Source organism: Hakea prostrata, chromosome 1 (assembly GCF_041222555.1).
Source record: "Hakea prostrata isolate BN-2017 chromosome 1, UWA_Hpros_2, whole genome shotgun sequence".
Classification (NCBI taxonomy): Eukaryota; Viridiplantae; Streptophyta; class Magnoliopsida; order Proteales; family Proteaceae; genus Hakea; species Hakea prostrata.
In genome coordinates this window covers 35,846,906-35,865,454 of record NC_142600.1, presented here as the reverse complement: position 1 = coordinate 35,865,454, position 18,549 = coordinate 35,846,906, and the positions used below count along the sequence as shown (strand labels likewise).

Genomic DNA, 18,549 nt, shown 5'->3' with positions numbered 1-18,549 from the left:
TAAGCTTTCTTCTTCAGCAAGCCATCTTCTGGATCCGGTTTGCTCGGGAGCGAATCGGTTCTTTCCGTCTCGACCGGGGTCGAGGGTCGGACCAGGTATGAACCCGGTCTGATCATAATCCCTCCGTATCACGAGCCCCCCAGACCAAGCGTTCGGTCGATCCCGAGGGCTTGGTTTTTAACTGGGTTCGTCGTCAGATGATAATCTCTGCGTGCTTCATTAAATGTCATATCACATTTAATGCGGTGGTCACTTTTCCTCGAGCGTTGTGAGTGTAAGGCCACATATCTCCTTGCAGTTGATCTGTCGTGGCTCACGTCATCCAAGCGACGGTTTCCGAACGCCTATTTCGGATTCGTGAGTTCAAACTTTCAAAACGTCTTTCAATCTTGATCGCTGATTTTGAATCAATCTCGATCGTTCAGATTCCCGAACACTCGTGCGGGAGTTTTAAAAGCGGTTCGTTGTCTTCGTAGGTTTCATTCTTCCTGTCTGGAATTTGAACCTTTGTTGTCTGCTTCGCGCCTTCCTGCTCTCAAGCTTCCGTCTCACTGAATCAGTAAGTTTACTGGTCTTTTTCTTTTTGTAGTTTACTGAAACGAGTAATGGCGGACGATAGGGCTTCTTTAGTACCCCTTGTTGGTAATAGCAGTGATGCTTTTGCTTCTCCTGCTCCCGAACAGTCGGATAGTGATAACAAAACCCTAACTGTCCTCTGGCAAGAGTTCGCTGAAGTTTCTCAAAAAGGTTTTGAAAGAAAAACCGAAACTTCTCCTGTCCTTCTCGAGTCTGGATCTTCCAAGATTGTCGAGTCTTCTAGGCAGCCTCAAACCTCCGGGTCCAATGGTGGACCTGGCTCTGTTCCCTCCATTTACAATGAGGAAACCCTTCTTTCAGCTGTCCAAGATTTTGATCTTCCTTCCTCATATCAGGTTAGGGCTCCCCACCCTGATGAGAGGGTTGATTCATCCCTTTCGGGTGAATTTTCTCTGTATATAGATGCACTGGAAAGCGGGGTTCGCTTTCCCTTTTTTAATCCTTTGTTCTCCGCAGTTTTGAATCATTGGAACATTTGTCCCGGAATGCTCCTCCCCAATAGCTGGCGTCTCATCGTCGGCTTCTTGGGTTTGTGTTTTGAGCTTGGCATTACGCCATCTCTTTCTCTCTTTGTACATTTTCATGTTCTTTCTATCTCCCATCCTCCCGGATGGGTTTTTCTGTTCCAAACGCAATAAGGCTGAACTTGATTGGAGGGGCAGCATCCTTGTCAAAGGAACTTGCCCTTCTAACCACAAAAGATGGCGCGAACGATACTTTTTCTGTCGAGCGCCTCCATCAGATCTTAACTTCCCAACCACCTGGAGGAGGTTTACTTCTTCTTCCGAGAGTAACCGAGGCCTTCCCTTATCCAGAGAAGACGAGGCGGCCATCAGGAAGATCAAATCCATTCCGTGGTATCAAGAGATACATGGATTTGAAGTGGAGTATAACTCCATCCTTCAGTACTGGGGCTTGGCTCATTGTGAGCTTCTAACCATCATCCTTTGATTTGACTGAAGTGATATGTTTTGAATTCTGACTCTTGTCCTTCTTCTTTGCAGTGCCTCCCAGAATGAACCCTGAAAGCCTGCGGGTGAAGGCCGCTAGGGCCGTTGTGACAGCCGAGCAACGATCGCCCAGGGTCTTGACCGTAGATCAAGAGGCTTCTCTTCCCTCTCCCGACCCCTCTTATAGGGGTATCAGGAATATCAGGCCTGTAGCTGATGCTTCGGGTAAAGGGAAGAAACCGATGGTGGAGAGGTCTAATGTCTCTTCCTCCGCCCGAACCAAGAGGAGGCATGACACAATTGATGCTCCCTCCAACAAAAAATCCAAAGCTTCGACGGATGGTGAGGAGGTCTTCACCCCCCAGTGGACCCTGAAGATGACCGACAGGGTTACTCGGGATCCCGAGAAAGCTGCAGAATGGAGCTCCCTCAGTCTTGCTCCTTCTGATCGCCAGGAGTTTGAAGCCCTGGATGACACCTCCCTTGTTAGTCAATCTACAAGGTACCGGTCTTCTTGCTTAGTTATGTTTTCATAATTCCTTATGACTTCTTCTGATATTTTCCGCCTTCCCAGGAATGCTGTGTTGAGCTTTTATCAACACATGGAAGCATTGAGCCGGGTTGGTCGCACCAGCTCCTTGCTGCAAACTTGTGAAGAGAAATTGGCCAAGGCCAATTCTGAAATAGACCAGCTGACTGCAGCTGCCGTGGAGCTGCAGAAAAAGCATGAGGAAGAAGTGATCTCCCTCAAGGAGGCCCTCGAAGCGTCGAAGATTCGTGCCGCTGCTGCCGAGCGCGAGGCCAGGAAGCAAAAAGCAGCTGCCACGTTGTTTGGTGACAGCCTTGAAATCAAAAGTAGGGAGCTCGAAGAACATCTGAAGTTGGCGATCCCTAGCAAGCCCGAGCATATAAAGCCAGAGCTTCGGAAGGAGTGCATTCGGAAATACCTGAACAGCGTACCTTTCTCCGAGCTGCTAGGTCTCTACAACATTCAAGCTTATCGCATGGGGCAGAACGACGTTTGGGAGCGAATCCTTGGATCGATCCCTGCCTTCGACACTGCTCCTTTTCGTGAGGTATGCCACAAAGAGGTCTTCGGGAAAGTTGGTATGGATCTCCCGGACTGGGCTCAGGAAGAAGATGATCCTTTTCCAGCTGACCCTCAATATGAGGCATACCTGAATGACGAGCCGGCACTTCCAGAGGAGAAATCACAAGCCGAGTCTCAAGTTGTTGCTGTAGAGGACTCAGCCGATGCCACTCTTGAGGAAGGCTCTTCTCATGATCCTGAGAAAAGTCCTCCCGACCAGGGTCCCTCGGGCAACAATGAAGAAAAGGCTTAGGGAGTTGTCTTTTTGTAAAGATTTACCCTCAATTTAATGAATAGACATTTCTTTTTTCATGTTGGCCTCTATATTTCCCCGTCTCCTGCCGAAATCTTGCCTTGAATATCAAAGTATTAATGATAAAACTTATCACTTAACTTTTCATTCCTCGCCGAATAATAATCTTGTAGAAATATTGTGAAGATGCGTTTCGGGAAGATGCATTAATCTTCCCCACTACTTCATTTATTGCAAAGTCCGCACGTTTCCCTTCTGCGAAGTTCAAACGTTTTCCTGCCTTTTGTATACCATTCACTGTTTCCAATGAATCGGAAATACATCCGTTATTTTAATGGCGGTGCGACGATTGGAGGTATCTCTGCATCAGGTGCTCGCTTCCACATGTTTCCATGTGGCATCCCTCCGACCGTTGATCTTGCTTTCTGCGGATTTCGAAGCGTCATTTCGATCTAGGTCGTCGGTTGTCCTTAGCCTTCAACCGTCGTCTTAATACCTGAGGCTATTTAAAGCCTTCGTGGGTACTCTCCATCTATCCTGACTTCTGCAAGTTAGATTTGCTAAAGTGCCAAAGCGACCTTTCGTCCTTCGGCCTGCTTCCGTATTCCTCGTACTCCAACAACAGCTCTATCAACTTCTGAACAAGTGAGTTTTTTGATTACTCATCTCTTTCCCCACTTCCCCCCTGAGTAAACTGCACAGTAGTTATACTTGGGGTTTAGTTTGTTGTTTTGTCAGAAGTTATAGAAAACTAGGGTTTCCCCCTGTTGTTGTCGTTTATTTCTGTACTGATACGGCTGGTTTTTTTTTTTTTTGCATAGTGGCTCCCAAGATCAACCCGAACTTTATCAGAGCAAAATCTTGCAAGAAAATCGTTCCGTCGGTGGTGGTTGGGGCCAGTGCGGTGGTTTCAGCTAGTGAATCCTCCAAGCGTAAGGCGACTGCTGCCGGTGAATCTTCAAGTCAGATTCCCGCAGTTTCTATTGATGCCGTCCCTGCGCCTCCTTTGCCCGAAGTGATCGCTCGTCTTTCCCAGGAAGATCTTGATCACTCCGTTGCCGATGGTGCTGCCGGCGCTCCTGCTGGTGAGCCTGTTGGTGCACCCCCGAAGGAGACTCTTCGGGCATCTGAGGCAACTATGTTGGCGTCTGATGAAGGTGTGGTCCCAGCAGGTGCTGCTCCTATTTCTAACTCTAGTGCTTGTTTGGCATCCTCCTCCTCTCCTTCCGAGTTGGAGGATTTTGCCACTAGGAAGCGCCGTCGGGTGACAAGTGATGAAGCTCATCCTTCTCTTGGTGTAGCTCATCCTTCTCATCCTTCGCCTGAATTAGTGTCAAACGAGTTTGACAGAGCGTTGGAATGGTGTACTGCTGCTCGAATGACTTCTGAGAGCGCAGTTCTTTCCAAACTTCCAGATGAAGTCTTTACGAAGTCACTGGTGATGTAAGTCTTTCTTCATTATCCTCTGATTCTGAAAAATTACTTTTCTGCTCCTTGCTAACTCGGAAGTTGTTTGCAGGAGTCTTGCTGGTAACTTCCACAACCAAGTGGAAGCAGTTTCTAGGCTCAGTAGATTGAGCAATGAAGTTTCTAGGCTTCGGGAAATCTCTGAAGCTAAAGATGTTGAGATTGCTCGCCTTCGGAATCTAGCTTGGGAGGTGGCAGGAGAAAAAAATTCGATGATTGGTCGTCTTCGGTCGGACTTGGATGATGCCAGGGAGAAGATCCGGCGACTGGAGCGAACAGTTGGAAAGTCAGGAGCCAAAGGATCTGAAACGTTACCTGAAAGGCAAGCTGTCGTTCCTTTGCCCGAATCCCTTCCAACTGATGTTCGCAGAGCCTGCGTCTTCAAGTATTTACACAGTAAGCCTTTTGTTGATATGCTGAATGCTTATAACTTGCAGGCGTACCGGGATGGTGAGAACGAAGTATGGGAATCAATATTAAGGAAGGATCCTCATTTTGATACGACTCCCTACAGTGCTGTTTGCCATCCTGAAGTATTTACCGACCTGGGTATTCCTCCTCCCGACTGGACCAAGGATAAGATTGATCCTCCACCTTCCGATCCAGATATTATGCAATATCTGGAAGATTCTCCTGTTTATTCTCCCCTGGAAGAAGTCAATTATGACGAGCTTGTACTGAATGCGAGTTTGGTCGAGGACCATTCTTCTCCTGGACAAGCTGGACAAAGAGTATGAAATTGCGGAGGATTTTATGCATACCGAAATATTTTTGTAATCCTCATTTCTTCTCTTCTTTTCCTTGAATCCCCACCAATGGTTGACTCATATGTTTGTTCTAGCAAAGTCGCGTCGATCTTGTATAACTTCTTAACAGTCACCTATGATGACTTTCTTTTTTGATCGAAGATTGTATCCAGCTCTTGTAATTGTTTTGATACTGGCCTCTTTGGATCTTTTGAAGAAATAAGAAATTACTTTATCTTGAACTTTGCTAGCCACTTGAATCGCCGTTGCATTAGGTCTTAGTTGTTTGAAACAATGCCTTTACTTAAGGATTTCCGGAGAAATACAATAAGTCTGAGAAGGAACTCACTCGGGTTTTAAACCGATGCCTTTACTTAAGGATTTCCGGAGAAATACAATAAGTCTGAGAAGGAACTCACTCGGGTTTTAAACCGATGCCTTTACTTAAGGATTTCCGGAGAAATACAATAAGTCTGAGAAGGAACTCACTCGGGTTTTAAACCGATGCCTTTACTTAAGGATAATTCAAAAATTCAATAAGTCTCGAAGGAACTCACTCGGGTTTCAAACCGACGCCTTGCAAAAGGAACTCACTCGGATTTTCATCCGATGCCTCGACTTAAGAAAGTTCGAAAAATTTCCATAAGTGTTGAAGGACCCACACGAATTTTCATCCGATGCCTTATAGTTGGATCTTGTTCTTGAATGTGGTGTATGATGCCCCCCAATCAAAAGATAGTTTGTTGAAAGCCAAAAATTGCATTGATTGAGTTGAAAATGATTACATCGCGAACAAAATTGAAATCATCCTCAAGGATAAAACTTTTTGAGATGCCTAGCATTCCACGAACGATCCAACTCTTTCTGGGTATTGATGTTCTTCAGCCTGTAAGCTCCTGAACCGACCGGTTTCACAACCATATAAGGTCCTTCCCAGGAAGGGTCCAATTTTCTTTGGTGACGCGGGTCGGAAGCTAGGGTGTTTCTCAACACCAAATCTCCGGCTAAGTACCGACGATTCTTCACTCGAGTATTATAATGAGACGCTATCCTTCTTTGATAATGTTGAGTTCGTGCTATTGCCTTTGCCCGAACTTCGTCCAACAAATCAAGACTATCAAGCAGTCCTTGTTCATTTGCTTTTTCCTCGAACTCACGATCCCGTAACGTCCCCGCCATTATCTCCACTGGTGCCAATGCTTCGGATCCATATGCCAACCTGAATGGAGTTTCTCCTGTGGGTGTTCGAACCGTAGTTCTATAAGCCCACAGTACATTATGAAGTTCTTCGACCCAAGAAGCTTTGTCAGCTTCGAGTCTTCTCTTTATTCCTTCCAGTAGCGTTCGGTTAGTAACCTCTACCTGTCCATTGCTTTGGGGGTATGCCACTGAGGACATACGATGCTCGATCATATATGTTCCACAGAATTGCTCAAATTGTGGACAGTCGAACTGAGTACCATGGTCAGTGACAATAATCTTTGGAATCCCAAAGCGATATATGATTGATTCAAGCACAAATTTCTCCACTTTTTTCTCAGTAATTGCCGCCAGTGCACTGGCTTCTACCCATTTTGTGAAGTAATCAATTGCTACTATCAGATATTCCCGTCCGCCTGATGCCTTGGTGAATTTGCCCATGATATCAATTCCCCACATTGCAAAGGGAATGGGATTTAGAATTGAAGTCATAGTTTCCGCCGGGCGCTTCGATACTGTAGCATGAATTTGACAGTTACCACATCGACGAACGTAGTCCATAGCAGCCTCTTGGACCTTAGGCCAATATAACCCAAGTCTTAGAATTTTGTGGGCCAGGGCTCGGCCACCCATGTGAGCTCCACAAATTCCTTCATGAACCTCAGCCAAAGCTGATTTTGCTCCTTCGGGGCCTATACATCTCATAAGGGGTCCAGCATAAGATCTTTTGTATAGTCTCCCATTCTGAATGACAAATCTAGCTGATCGAATCTTGATCAACCTTGCCTCTACTGGATCCTCGGGTAATTTGTCATCCCTTAGATACTCGATTATTGGATCCATCCAGCAACGTTCTGCTTCAATATAAGAAATTTCTTTCTCATGATAACTTGGAAAAGTTATCTCTTCAATGTAGACCGAAGGGTCTAGATTCTTTTCCTTGGCATTGGCTAGTCGGGATAGCTCATCTGCCACTGAATTTTCATTCCTCGAAATCTGAGATATCTTCAAATTCCGAAATTGGTTTTGAAATGCCTGCACTATCTCCCGATATTTTTGCAAGCGTGGTTCTTTAATGCCATACTCCCCCTGGACTTGGTTGACTATAAGCTGAGAGTCACTATAAATAGTAACATCTGCAATAGCTAATGCTTTTGACAACCGAAGTCCTGCTATCAGAGCCTCATATTCTGCTTCGTTATTACTTGCATCAAATGCGAATCTCAAAGCATATCGAATAATAAATCCTGCTGGACTTTTTAATAGAATTCCAGCTCCTGCTCCATCTTTATTACTCGAACCATCCACATATACCTCCCAAGTGGTTGGTATAATGGGATCCTCAATGGTGGGTTCCACTGGTGCAGTAGTTTCTACTACAAAGTCGGCTAATGCCTGAGCCTTGATTGCAGTTCTGGGCTTAAAGCTCACTTGGAACTCACTGAGCTCAACCGACCAGGACACCATCCTTCCAGACAAATCAGGTTTGTTAAGAACTTTACTAAGAGGAAAAGTTGTAAATACCTCAATTGGATGAGCCTGAAAATATGGCCTTAGCTTCCTGGCGGCCATCATGAGAGCCAGAGCCTGCTTCTCAATCTGCGAATATCTCGTCTCCGCATCTAGCAACACGTGGCTTACATAGTAAATCGGCCACTGTTTTTTATCTTTCTCCCGAACAAGTACTGCACTGACCGCCGAAAGGGACGTCGCTAGATATAGCTGTAATATTTCCCCCTTCTCTGGTCTGGACAGGATCGGTGGTTGTCCAAGTGCTTCTTTTAATTCCTCGAAAGCTTTCTGGCACTCTTCAGTCCACTTTGCTTCCTTACTGCCCTTCAGGTCTTTAAGTGCCTTGAAGAAAGGCAAACATTTTTCTCCAGACTTGGAGATAAATCGATTTAAAGCAGCAACTCTCCCTGTCAAACACTGTACATCCCGAACGGTTTTGGGAGCCTCCATATCAATCAGAGCTTGTATTTTGGCAGGATTAGCCTCAATTCCCCTCTGTGATACCATGAAGCCCAAAAATTTGCCCGAGGAGACTCCAAAGGCACATTTTTCTGGGTTTAGCTTCATTTGATGTTTCCTTAGTACTGAGAAAACCTCAGTCAAATCTGCAATATGATTTGCTTTTGTAAAGCTTTTCACTAGCATGTCGTCAACATAAGCTTCAACATTCTTTCCTATCAGCTCTTTGAAAATCTTGTTGACGGCCCTCTGATATGTTGCTCCTGCATTCTTCAGGCCAAAAGGCATGACCTTGTAATAATAGCTCTCACGATCAGTCATGAAAGCCGTATACTTCTCATCCTCCTTATTCATAAGGATCTGATTATACCCTGAGTAGGCATCCATGAAACTTAAAGTTTCATATCCTGCAGTCGCATCTATCAAGAGGTCAATCCGAGGCAACGGGTAGCAATCTTTTGGGCAAGCTTTGTTTAGATCTGTGTAGTCTGTACACATCCTCCACTTCCCATTCGCCTTTTTCACCATCACCACGTTGGCCAACCAAGTTGGGCACTCAATTGGTTCTATGAAACCAGAATTCTTAAGTTTTTCAACTTCGCTTCGAACGGCTTCATACTTTTCAATGGAGAAATTTCTTCTTTTCTGTATCACTGGTTTCGCCTTAGGGTCTATCCAGAGTTTGTGCTCTGCAATGGCCCGATCGATTCCGGGCATGTCCTCAGCAGACCATGCGAATACATCTTTATTCTGTTGAAGAAATAACTTCAACTCATCTTTAAACTCTTCCAGCTGTTCAGACCCGATATAAGTAATCTTTTTCTTATCCTCGGTACACAGCTGGATTTGCTCCAGCTTCTCCACTGGTTCGGGTCTTTGCATCTCTGTCTCTTCCCGATCATCTCGAACTTCTATGGGGAGGGCAGTTACCTTCCTCGGGCCCTCCTTGTCTTTTAAATAGGCAACATAACACTGCCGAGAGATCTTCTGGTCAGAGGAGACTTGACCAATTCCCATATCAGTCGGGAATTTTATCTTCAGGTGTTTTGTTGAAACAATAGCACCTATCTTGGATAAAGATGGTCGCCCGAGAATCATATTATAGGCTGGTAGTTCTCGAACCACCAAAAAATTGATTCGGACAGTTGTTTCCTTAGGAAAACTTCCAATGGATAAATCCAACTGGACCGATCCTTCCGCCACTGCAGATGACCCTGCAAAGCCATATAGATGTGTGGATGAAGGTTTCATCAAGTCCTGATCCACCTTCAATTTTTGATACACTTCGTAGGAAATTAGGTCAGCTGCAGACCCTGTATCAATCAAAACTCTATGCACTTCCCGCCGTGCAATCTCTACCTTGATGACTATAGCATCATCATGAGGTAAACAAACGTCTCTTTCGTCTTCCTCGCTAAAGGTGATAGAATCTTCACCATTCAGCTTCTTCCGCTTCTGCGTCTCTCCGGTTCCAACAAATTTGGATTTTGTTTTCAGACTCCGGAGTGATTCGGGCTCTGGTCCTCCGAAGATGGTAAGGATCGGTGACCTAGTAGCTTCAATCACCTCCTTGCCTTTCTTAGACTTCGGGGCCTCCCTTGATCGTTCCGAACTAACCGAACGATCCCTCTTTGGAGCAGCCGCACGTGGCTCACGTGGCTCCTCCCTTCTCCTGCTAACAAAACTGGACAGATGTCCCTGAGATATCAATCTCTCAATATCTGCCTTCAGATGACGACAGTCATTAGTATAATGACCATAGTCCTTGTGGAATCGGCAATACTTTTCCCGATCCTGCTGCTCTCCGGGTTTCAAAAGAATTTTAGGCGGCCACTTTAAAATATTTTTTCTTTTGAGGATATTCAAAATATCAGCCCGAGGAGCATTCAATGGAGTGTACTCACTTTTACCGGGGGACCTTTGGCGCCAAGGCTGGGATTTTCCAACCCGATCGCGAACATTTTTCTTTGGCTTCTGCTTCTGCTCAGGAGCCTTTTGTTCCTTATTGGAGACTTTATTATCTCCTTGGCGCGCATCTAGAATCTCCATGACTTCAGCCTGCTTCTGGCATCTCTGTACCAACTCAGCATAAGTCGCAGGCATATCCTGTAGTAATAACTCCAGGAGTTTCCGATTAGTGAGTCCCGTGAATAGAGCAGTTCTGGCTACTTGTTCATCCAAGTTTTCTATCTCCATCGTCACTTTGTTGAATCTTTTCAGAAACTCTCTGATCGATTCGCTCTTTCCTTGTTTGACAGTAAACAAGGTTTCTTCCGTTTTCTTGACCTGTATCCCACTCTGGAATCGCCCTATGAATTGGCGCGCCAATTCATCAAAGTTTACGATCCTTCCAGAGGGGAGGTTAGAAAACCACTTTTGTGCTGCTCCAGTTAGAGATGAACCAAAAACCCTGCATAAAATTTCATCAGAATTACCTGAAACTGCCATGGTCTGTTGGTAATAGCCGATGTGAGCTGTTGGATCTCCGGAGCCATCGAATGTTGAGAAGGTAGGCAAACGGAAGTTATGGGGAAACCGATATCCCGCAATTGGCTCAGCAAAGGGAGTCTTCCGAATGACTGAGTAAATATCCTCAGTTATTCTTCCCTTAGCCAACTGCCCTAATTTCTCATTGATGTTGGCCAATTCTTGACCAATCTGGGTCGGGTGATCTTCAGCAATATGATCACGACCTCGATTAACACGATCATCCCGTGCTACTCGATCATCACGAACAGCCCGTCCTTCCCGAGCATTCCTCTCGTCACGAACTGCTCGATCATCACGAACGGTTCTTCTGACAGTGGGTGAGTGAGTTCTTACCCCTGTATCCAACCTTGTGTTTGAATCAGTTGTACTCTCTTGCGGTCTGTCGAACCGATCGTCTCGCCTCGGTTGATCATCGATCCTCCGAGGTCCTCGGTCTCCTTCACGGAAATTCTGATCAATATTCCGGTCTTCAGCCAGTCTCTGGTCACGTGGCAATGCACGTCTCCTTGAATCGCGCTGATCAGGCTCTTGTGGTAAAACCACTCGTCTGGTGAGCATGCGGAGTGCTTGGCTCACCTCCAAGAGTTGAATCTTTACCTGATCCAATTGATCTTGGATTGTATCAGGAGGAGGATTACGTCCTCCCTGGCCTCCATCCACCTCGATAGGATTTTGGCTTTCCGGGGAATATCCGGATTATTCACTCCGGGGATCTGAACACCGGAATTGCGTTGTGCAGCGGCTGCTGATCTAGTCACCATGGCTTTTCAAGTCGTTTCCCACAGACGGCGCCAATTGATGCGTCCAAAATCTGCTCAGCCCTTGGATCTCCACGTGATGTCCTGCAAAACGAAAGCGTCAGATGTGGCCCGACCGCTGGGGTCGGGAGTCCACCCACGAAGGCTAAGTCAGTTGATGAACTTAATCACAAACGGGTCTGCTAGAAGCGCAGAGCTAAGGAATGAAGAACTGGGAAAGGTGATCTAGATAGCAGATCGCTGATAGTTTAGGTCTATCAGTATGTATCTGAACCTGAGTCTCAGATAGTATTCTTTTTGATCGATCCCCTCACCTTGTATGGTAGTGAGGTTTATATAGAGTGTACCTTCGAATCTCTTTCGTTGGATGCACTTGAGCCTTCTTCGGGTAGTCGTTGGATCTTATCAGTGAGATCCGTTGAGCAATAGACTTCTACTAGTTTGGACTAGTAGAGGACTCTTGAGATAACCTTTAGGTTATACGATGTTTATCCCTTCGATAATGATTATCCGCAGCCGTCAATTCGAGTCTGCCATCATTAGGGTGATTACCCTAATCCATAAGTAGGATTAGGGCACGCTTGCAGCCGAATAGGCTTTCTTCTTCAGCAAGCCATCTTCTGGATCCGGTTTGCTCGGGAGCGAATCGGTTCTTTCCGTCTCGACCGGGGTCGAGGGTCGGACCAGGTATGAACCCGGTCTGATCATAATCCCTCCGTATCACATAGTTAACGTTTTTGCATTAATTAATAGATTTAGTTTAAATTAGTTTTGTTGAATTCAATCTTAGTAACTTAGCCTTTTAGTTCCCCATAGTTCGACCTTGTACTTTCTGCTTGCTAGATTAGTATAGGATTTTATTTTTCTCCTTGTACCTTATTGTTTAGAGGTAGACTCTGTGTGCCCGCTGTTGATGGAATCAAGAAGGAAATATTGAAAGAAGCACATCAGTCCATCTTTACAATACACCCTGGAAGTACCAAAATGTACAAGGACTTAAGGGAACATTTTTGGTGGAATGGTTTGAAAGCAAACGTTGAAGACTTTGTTGCCAGGTGTGAAACTTGCCAACGTGTGAAAGTTGTTTGCCAACCCCCATCTGGATTACTTTAGCCCCTTCCTATTCCTAGTTGGAAGTGGGAAGATATCTCAATGGACTTTGTGACTAGCTTGCCACGGACGAGTAAGGGAAATGACACTGTGTGGGTGATCGTTGATAGGTTGACTAAATCAGCCCATTTCATTCCTATGAAGATCACTTACTCTTTGGATAAGCTAGCTAGACTTTATGTGGACAATGTAGTTCGTCTACACGGAGTGCCAGTGAGTATTGTTTCTGACCGTGATCCTAGGTTCACCTCAAGGTTTTGGAATGGTCTGCAAAAAGCCTTGGGAACCGAATTGAATCTGAGTACAGCTCATCATCCACAGTCTGATGGACAATCAGAGCGGACAATTCATATTCTTGAAGACATGCTTAGGTCTTGTGTGGTTGACATGGGTGGAAATTGGGATGAACACCTAGCCTTAGTCGAGTTTGCCTATAACAACAGTTAACAAGCAACAATAGGCATGGCTCCGTTTAAGGCTTTGTATGGTAACACTTGTAGAACGCCCTTGTATTGGACTGAGACTGGTGAAAGAAAAGTCTTAGGTCCAGAGATGATTGAAGCTACAAGTGATATGGTTGACATGATTCGGGAAAGGATCAAGTCTGCTCAATCTAGACAGAAGTCGTATGCTAACAAGAGAAGAACCGACTTAGAATTTCCAATTGGAGAGAAAGTTTTCCTTAAAGTATCACCTATGAAAGGGGTGACGAGATTCAATGTGAAAGGAAAGCTTAGTCCCCGCTTCATTGGACCTTTTGAGATTTTGGAAAGGGTCGGACCTATAGCATACCGCTTGGCCTTGCCTCCATCACTTGCTGGAGTTCCACAATGTGTTCCATGTTTCAATGCTTCGGAAATACCTAGAAAACCCGGAGCACATACTACAGCAAGCACCCAAAGGACTTAGTGCCGATCTTTCTTACGATGAAGGACTAGCCGAGATCCTAGATAAAAAGGACAAGCGAGTTGCGAATCGCACCATCCCTCCGGTGAAGATTCGATGGAAAAACCATACCCCCGAAGAAGCTTCATGGGAGAAAGAAGAAGACATGAAGGAGAAGTTTCCTCATCTTTTTGGAAGCACAGGTAGGCTTTCAATTTCGAGGACGAAATTCTTTTAAGGGGGGAGAGAATGTAATATCCAGCCCTATTCTAACCTTGACCCTGACCCGAATTCACTGTTGTATACCGGTCCGAAGACCCGAAGCGGTGGAAGAAGAGATTTATGGACCATTCTAATTGATGATCATGATTCGGAGACTGAGCTCATGGACATTGACAATGATACCCCTTGCTTAAATGCATTGTCAGTGTTTAAGGAAAGTCTGGCATCGGAGAAGATTAATATAGTTGATGTACCAAATGACCTCCTGTGCACAATCCGAAGGTATTCCCCGAAACTAGATTTCTTCATTGAATTGTGGAAGAAAACCTCACTCAATTTGACCTTGTATAGACTTTCAAATCCCTATTTGAAGTTGTTGTTCTAAACCTTAATTTTCTGCTGAAAATCTTTTGGTCGATACCATCGACCAAGGACCATCGACCAAAATATCCCAGTCTGCCAAGTTAATGATTCCATGGAATATTCCTTTTCTATTTAATATAACCTCGTGCCTTAAGCCCTTTCGCAATCATTTTCTCACCTGAGAACGTGGGGAGAGCTTCCCAAAGCAACTCCTTGGTTAGTGTGAAGGGTACCTCATCAAAGACACTTAGTTTATCATTGATTCTTGTCTTCATCTTCCACACTAAGGTATGACTCCTCATTCCACTCTCTACCCTACCATTTTCTACTCTTTTCTATTGTCACCTTGCTGATGAGACATTGGGAATGGTGCTGCAACCTTGCAACCACCACTCCAAGTGTCTACTCATGTTCAATCCATGATTTCCTTAGCTATTCATTGATGCTATGCTTCTATCTCATGCCTAGTATATGTATTCCATGATTTACCTATTAACATCATGCCATTTGATACCAAACTGAGCTATAGAGTGTATTATGCTCATGTTTAACATTGCCATATGATTCCAATCGAATTTCTATTAGTTCCTCTAACTATTACATGCTATTCCTCATCAATGCAATCAATTTCAACTCATGCCATGATGTTTATCACTTGAACTTGATAGCTCAAATTGGGGCTTTTTATTTAGACCATTGGATTGGGTTAATTTCTTGATTTATAGTGTCCTACTACTGTTGTTAAGTATGCCTCCAAGTTTCAAATTGATCCGAACACCGGAAGACTCATTTCGGATGAAAACCCCCAAAATCCACATTTTTGCCTCGAAGGAAATTTTGGTCGATACCATCGACCAAAATGTTCGACCAAAATGATGGCAGATATAACAACCTTGGCCAATTTTGATCCAAATGACATCCGATCTTCCCAACTTCTTTTCTAACTCATTATTGATGTTTGTTTAGGGCCTTAACAATTCTATTGGACTATTCTTGGTATTCTCAATTCATCATCAATTCATCCAAGGTAAGGATGGTTATCTCCATAAACATATAAGTCATCAAATATTGAATTGTGTTTTATTTAAAGAATGGAATCCCTTATTTTCTTTCAATCATTATAAGACTGTTACATATGTGTTAGAACAGTAGCATTTAAATCTTTATACTCTTGTTGTGTCCTCTTATCATTTTGATTTGCTTATGTTTATAATGATTCGTTTCAATATCATGATTTGATTACTATTATGAATATGCATTGGATGCATGAGAAATGATGAGATTGGATATGTGATTGCTTACGTATGACTTGGGATTGGGGGGTGTCCTACTGACACTCCTGTCCTTGGGCATCGGAGGGAATAGTATGGGATGTTCTCCGATGGTGCCTATCGACACTCTCCCGGGTTATTGGATGACATACATAGGACTGTCTAGTTGTGTGGCTAGGTTCATCCTTGTCGTGTCAGACCCGAATAGGAACGGCATTGAGACCGAACAACCCGTGGTAGTGTATGGTTGGATGGGGGGGGGCTTTGGGGGGGTAACAATCCGGTGGGGGACATAAACCCATGCTATGGATACCTGAAAGGGCCATTTATTGGTAGAGTTGCATATGGATAGACTTGGGCTCACGGCGCTCAAGACCGGTAACCAATCCGTGAGAGGACGTGAGAGCTTCCCGTTTACTATATGTGGATGACCAATAGGGTTGATGAGTCCGAAATCTGGGATTTCGTTGACTCTAGTGTGAAGGATACCGGAAAGGATCGTCGGGGGCGAGGAATGGACGTATCTGAATCTTACTTGACCGACTGAGTAGATGACTTGCATTGGGCTAGGCTTTACTGTGACATGTGTCACATCCTCCCAGCCGGTACCCTAACTGGCATACCCGAGAGTGTGATCCACAGCCCAAAAGATCAAGTTTAGGAACGATCATATCCATTTAGCACAATAACAAATCAAAAGCAAAACCAAATCATTGTATTCTAATAAGTTAATAATAAAATTCAAGAAAAGATCTCAAAAGAATCACTAAGAATATCAGAGTGCGAAAACATGATACCAAATCAAAAGACAACTGTAGAGTATAAAGGAAATATACTCCAAAACATATGCGGAAGGTAGATCGAAATCTAAGTAAAGGTCTAAGCTAATACAAGTAAAGTAAAAGATAAGTCTAGAAGAAACAAGAGAAATCTAATCCACATCTTCAGTCGGCTCTTCTTCACCTTGCGCTTACTTATATGGACCGCCATCGTATTCCAAACCTCGCAGAGAAGTCTAACAACGATATGGTACAAAAGGAGTGAGTTTCGAAAGAAACCCAGTAAGGCAGTTAAATCCATAATAACATAAATGACAGGATTTCAAAACAAACATAAATGTAGTATGGTATGAGACAAACAATGAATGTATGAATCTAACTCTATGTATGATGGTCTCTATTGGCAGACATGCTTTAAGTCATAGCACCATACTTCTTTAGGAAGGTCTCATCACACAATGCCTTTTGGTAGTGGGTCCGGCATCCCTCGGGACATTCCATGGCTGGGGGTATAGGTCATCGCTCTCTCACATCACCATTGGTCTAAGTACTGGCGCATGTCAGGGTAAAGCCTAGCCAAATGCAAGTCTTCTACTTAGTTATATCAAGTCAGATCCAGATACGTCCATTCCTCACCCCTGGCGATCCTTTCCGGTATCCTTCACACTAGAGTCCTCATAGTCCCTGACTACGGACTCATCAACCCTATTGGTTATCCACATATGGTAAACGGGAAGCTCTCACGTCCCCTCATGGGTTGGTTACCGGTCTTGAGCGCCCGTGAGCCCATGTCTATCCATATGCAACCCTACCAATAAATGGCCCCCACAATGTGATTCCTGTCCACTCACGGGTTGGGTACCGGTCTTGAGCGCCCATGAATCCCCATTGCTACCACGGGTTGTTCGGTCTCAATACCCTTCCGAATCGGGTTTGATATAACGGGTTATTCCTAGCCAACACTGCTAGACAACCCTAGGTATGAAAATCAATAATTCAGGAAGGTGTTAATGGGCATCTTCGGAGAACATCACATACTATTCCCTCCGATTTCCAAGGACAGAAGTGTCAAAAGGACACCTCTCCTTCCCAAACCATACTTAATCAATCACAATCACAAATCAATCATATCATACACATTTACAGTATATAGAAAATATACCATAATAAGATTCATCTCATATACAGTTGACAAATAAAGACATTCATAAACTATTGAAAGCAAGTAAATAATGCTACTGTAGTTGAAGTAAATACAGCAGTAATATATTCATAAAAGAATCTAATTATGGTAACAAATCCGAAAGATTCTAATATAGAATCTAAAATCACACAATCTATGCTATTATAGAAGTAACCATCCTTACCTTATATAACTTGAAGAGAATCTCCAAGGATCAAGGAGAATCTTCCCAAACTTGGCAAGAAGGTCCTAAACAAGTATATATATATATCATATTAGGAAAGAAACTTAGAAGGAAAGATATCAAAACATCCAAAACAGACCAAATCTGGAGTTGCTGTACTCATTGGTCGATTGGATTGGTCTACTATCTCAGTCGACCAATGAGTCGACCAATAGAGACAGTGGCATTCAAAATCAGAGTTTTTAGAATATAGAACCAAATTTGGTGGTTCAAAAGAGTACCAAACAAGGGGGAAACTACTATGAAAGTATCCTAGTATATAGAGGACTTCAAAACACTAATCAAATCAAGTCTTCAAGTTACAAATTAGGAAACAAAAGTTATCATAATTAGATCAATCATGGTTCTTGAAGAATTCATAGTAACAATCATGGACAAGAACGATAGGATGATGGATCATTGATTGTGATAAAGAAATCATGAAAAGCATGCATAGATCTTCAAGAAAAATAGATCTAAGACTGAAGAACATGAATCTAAATAAGGAAACAAAACTTACCATAAATTTATTAGTCATGGTTCTTCGAGAAAGCATGGTATGATCAAGAAGAAAGAACTAGAGATTGATAGGTTACAACTCTTGTAAAGAAAACACAGCGATTGACTACTAATACGATCAATAAAACAGATCTAAGAAGATCAGAATTTGAATCAAAAGATGAACAAAGACAAGATCATGATTTAGATCATGATTCCTTCAAAAGCTTGCAATGATCATGATTAAGAACATTGCATTAGCCATTAATCCTTAGGAAGATCATGAGGGATGAGTAGAGAGATGTTTGCAACAGAGAATGCAGCATCTTCTCTACTGTCTCAGCCCAAAAAGGAAAGAAAACAGAGATGGAGAAGAAGAAGAGAGTGTAGACATACCTTTGATGCAAGAGGAAGAAGATTACTTGAGTTCTTGCGAGGGATAAACCAAGGATGCAAGGAAATTGATTAGAATGGAGTTCTAACTCGTTCCCGA

General features: G+C 43.8%; 1 protein-coding gene across 1 annotated transcript in view; it reads left to right on the top strand.

The window, feature by feature from the left end:
• Positions 1-1,102: 1,102 nt before the first annotated feature.
• Positions 1,103-18,549, top strand: part of LOC149028860 (uncharacterized) — a 28,849-nt gene continuing 11,402 nt past the window's right edge. Inside the window, exons 1-2 of the mRNA XM_089166819.1 lie at positions 1,103-2,049; positions 2,122-2,858. Of these exons, the coding sequence (XP_089022945.1) occupies positions 1,613-2,049; positions 2,122-2,858 (1,174 nt within the window). The 5' untranslated portion in view covers positions 1,103-1,612. The remainder of the gene's footprint in view (positions 2,050-2,121; positions 2,859-18,549) is intronic.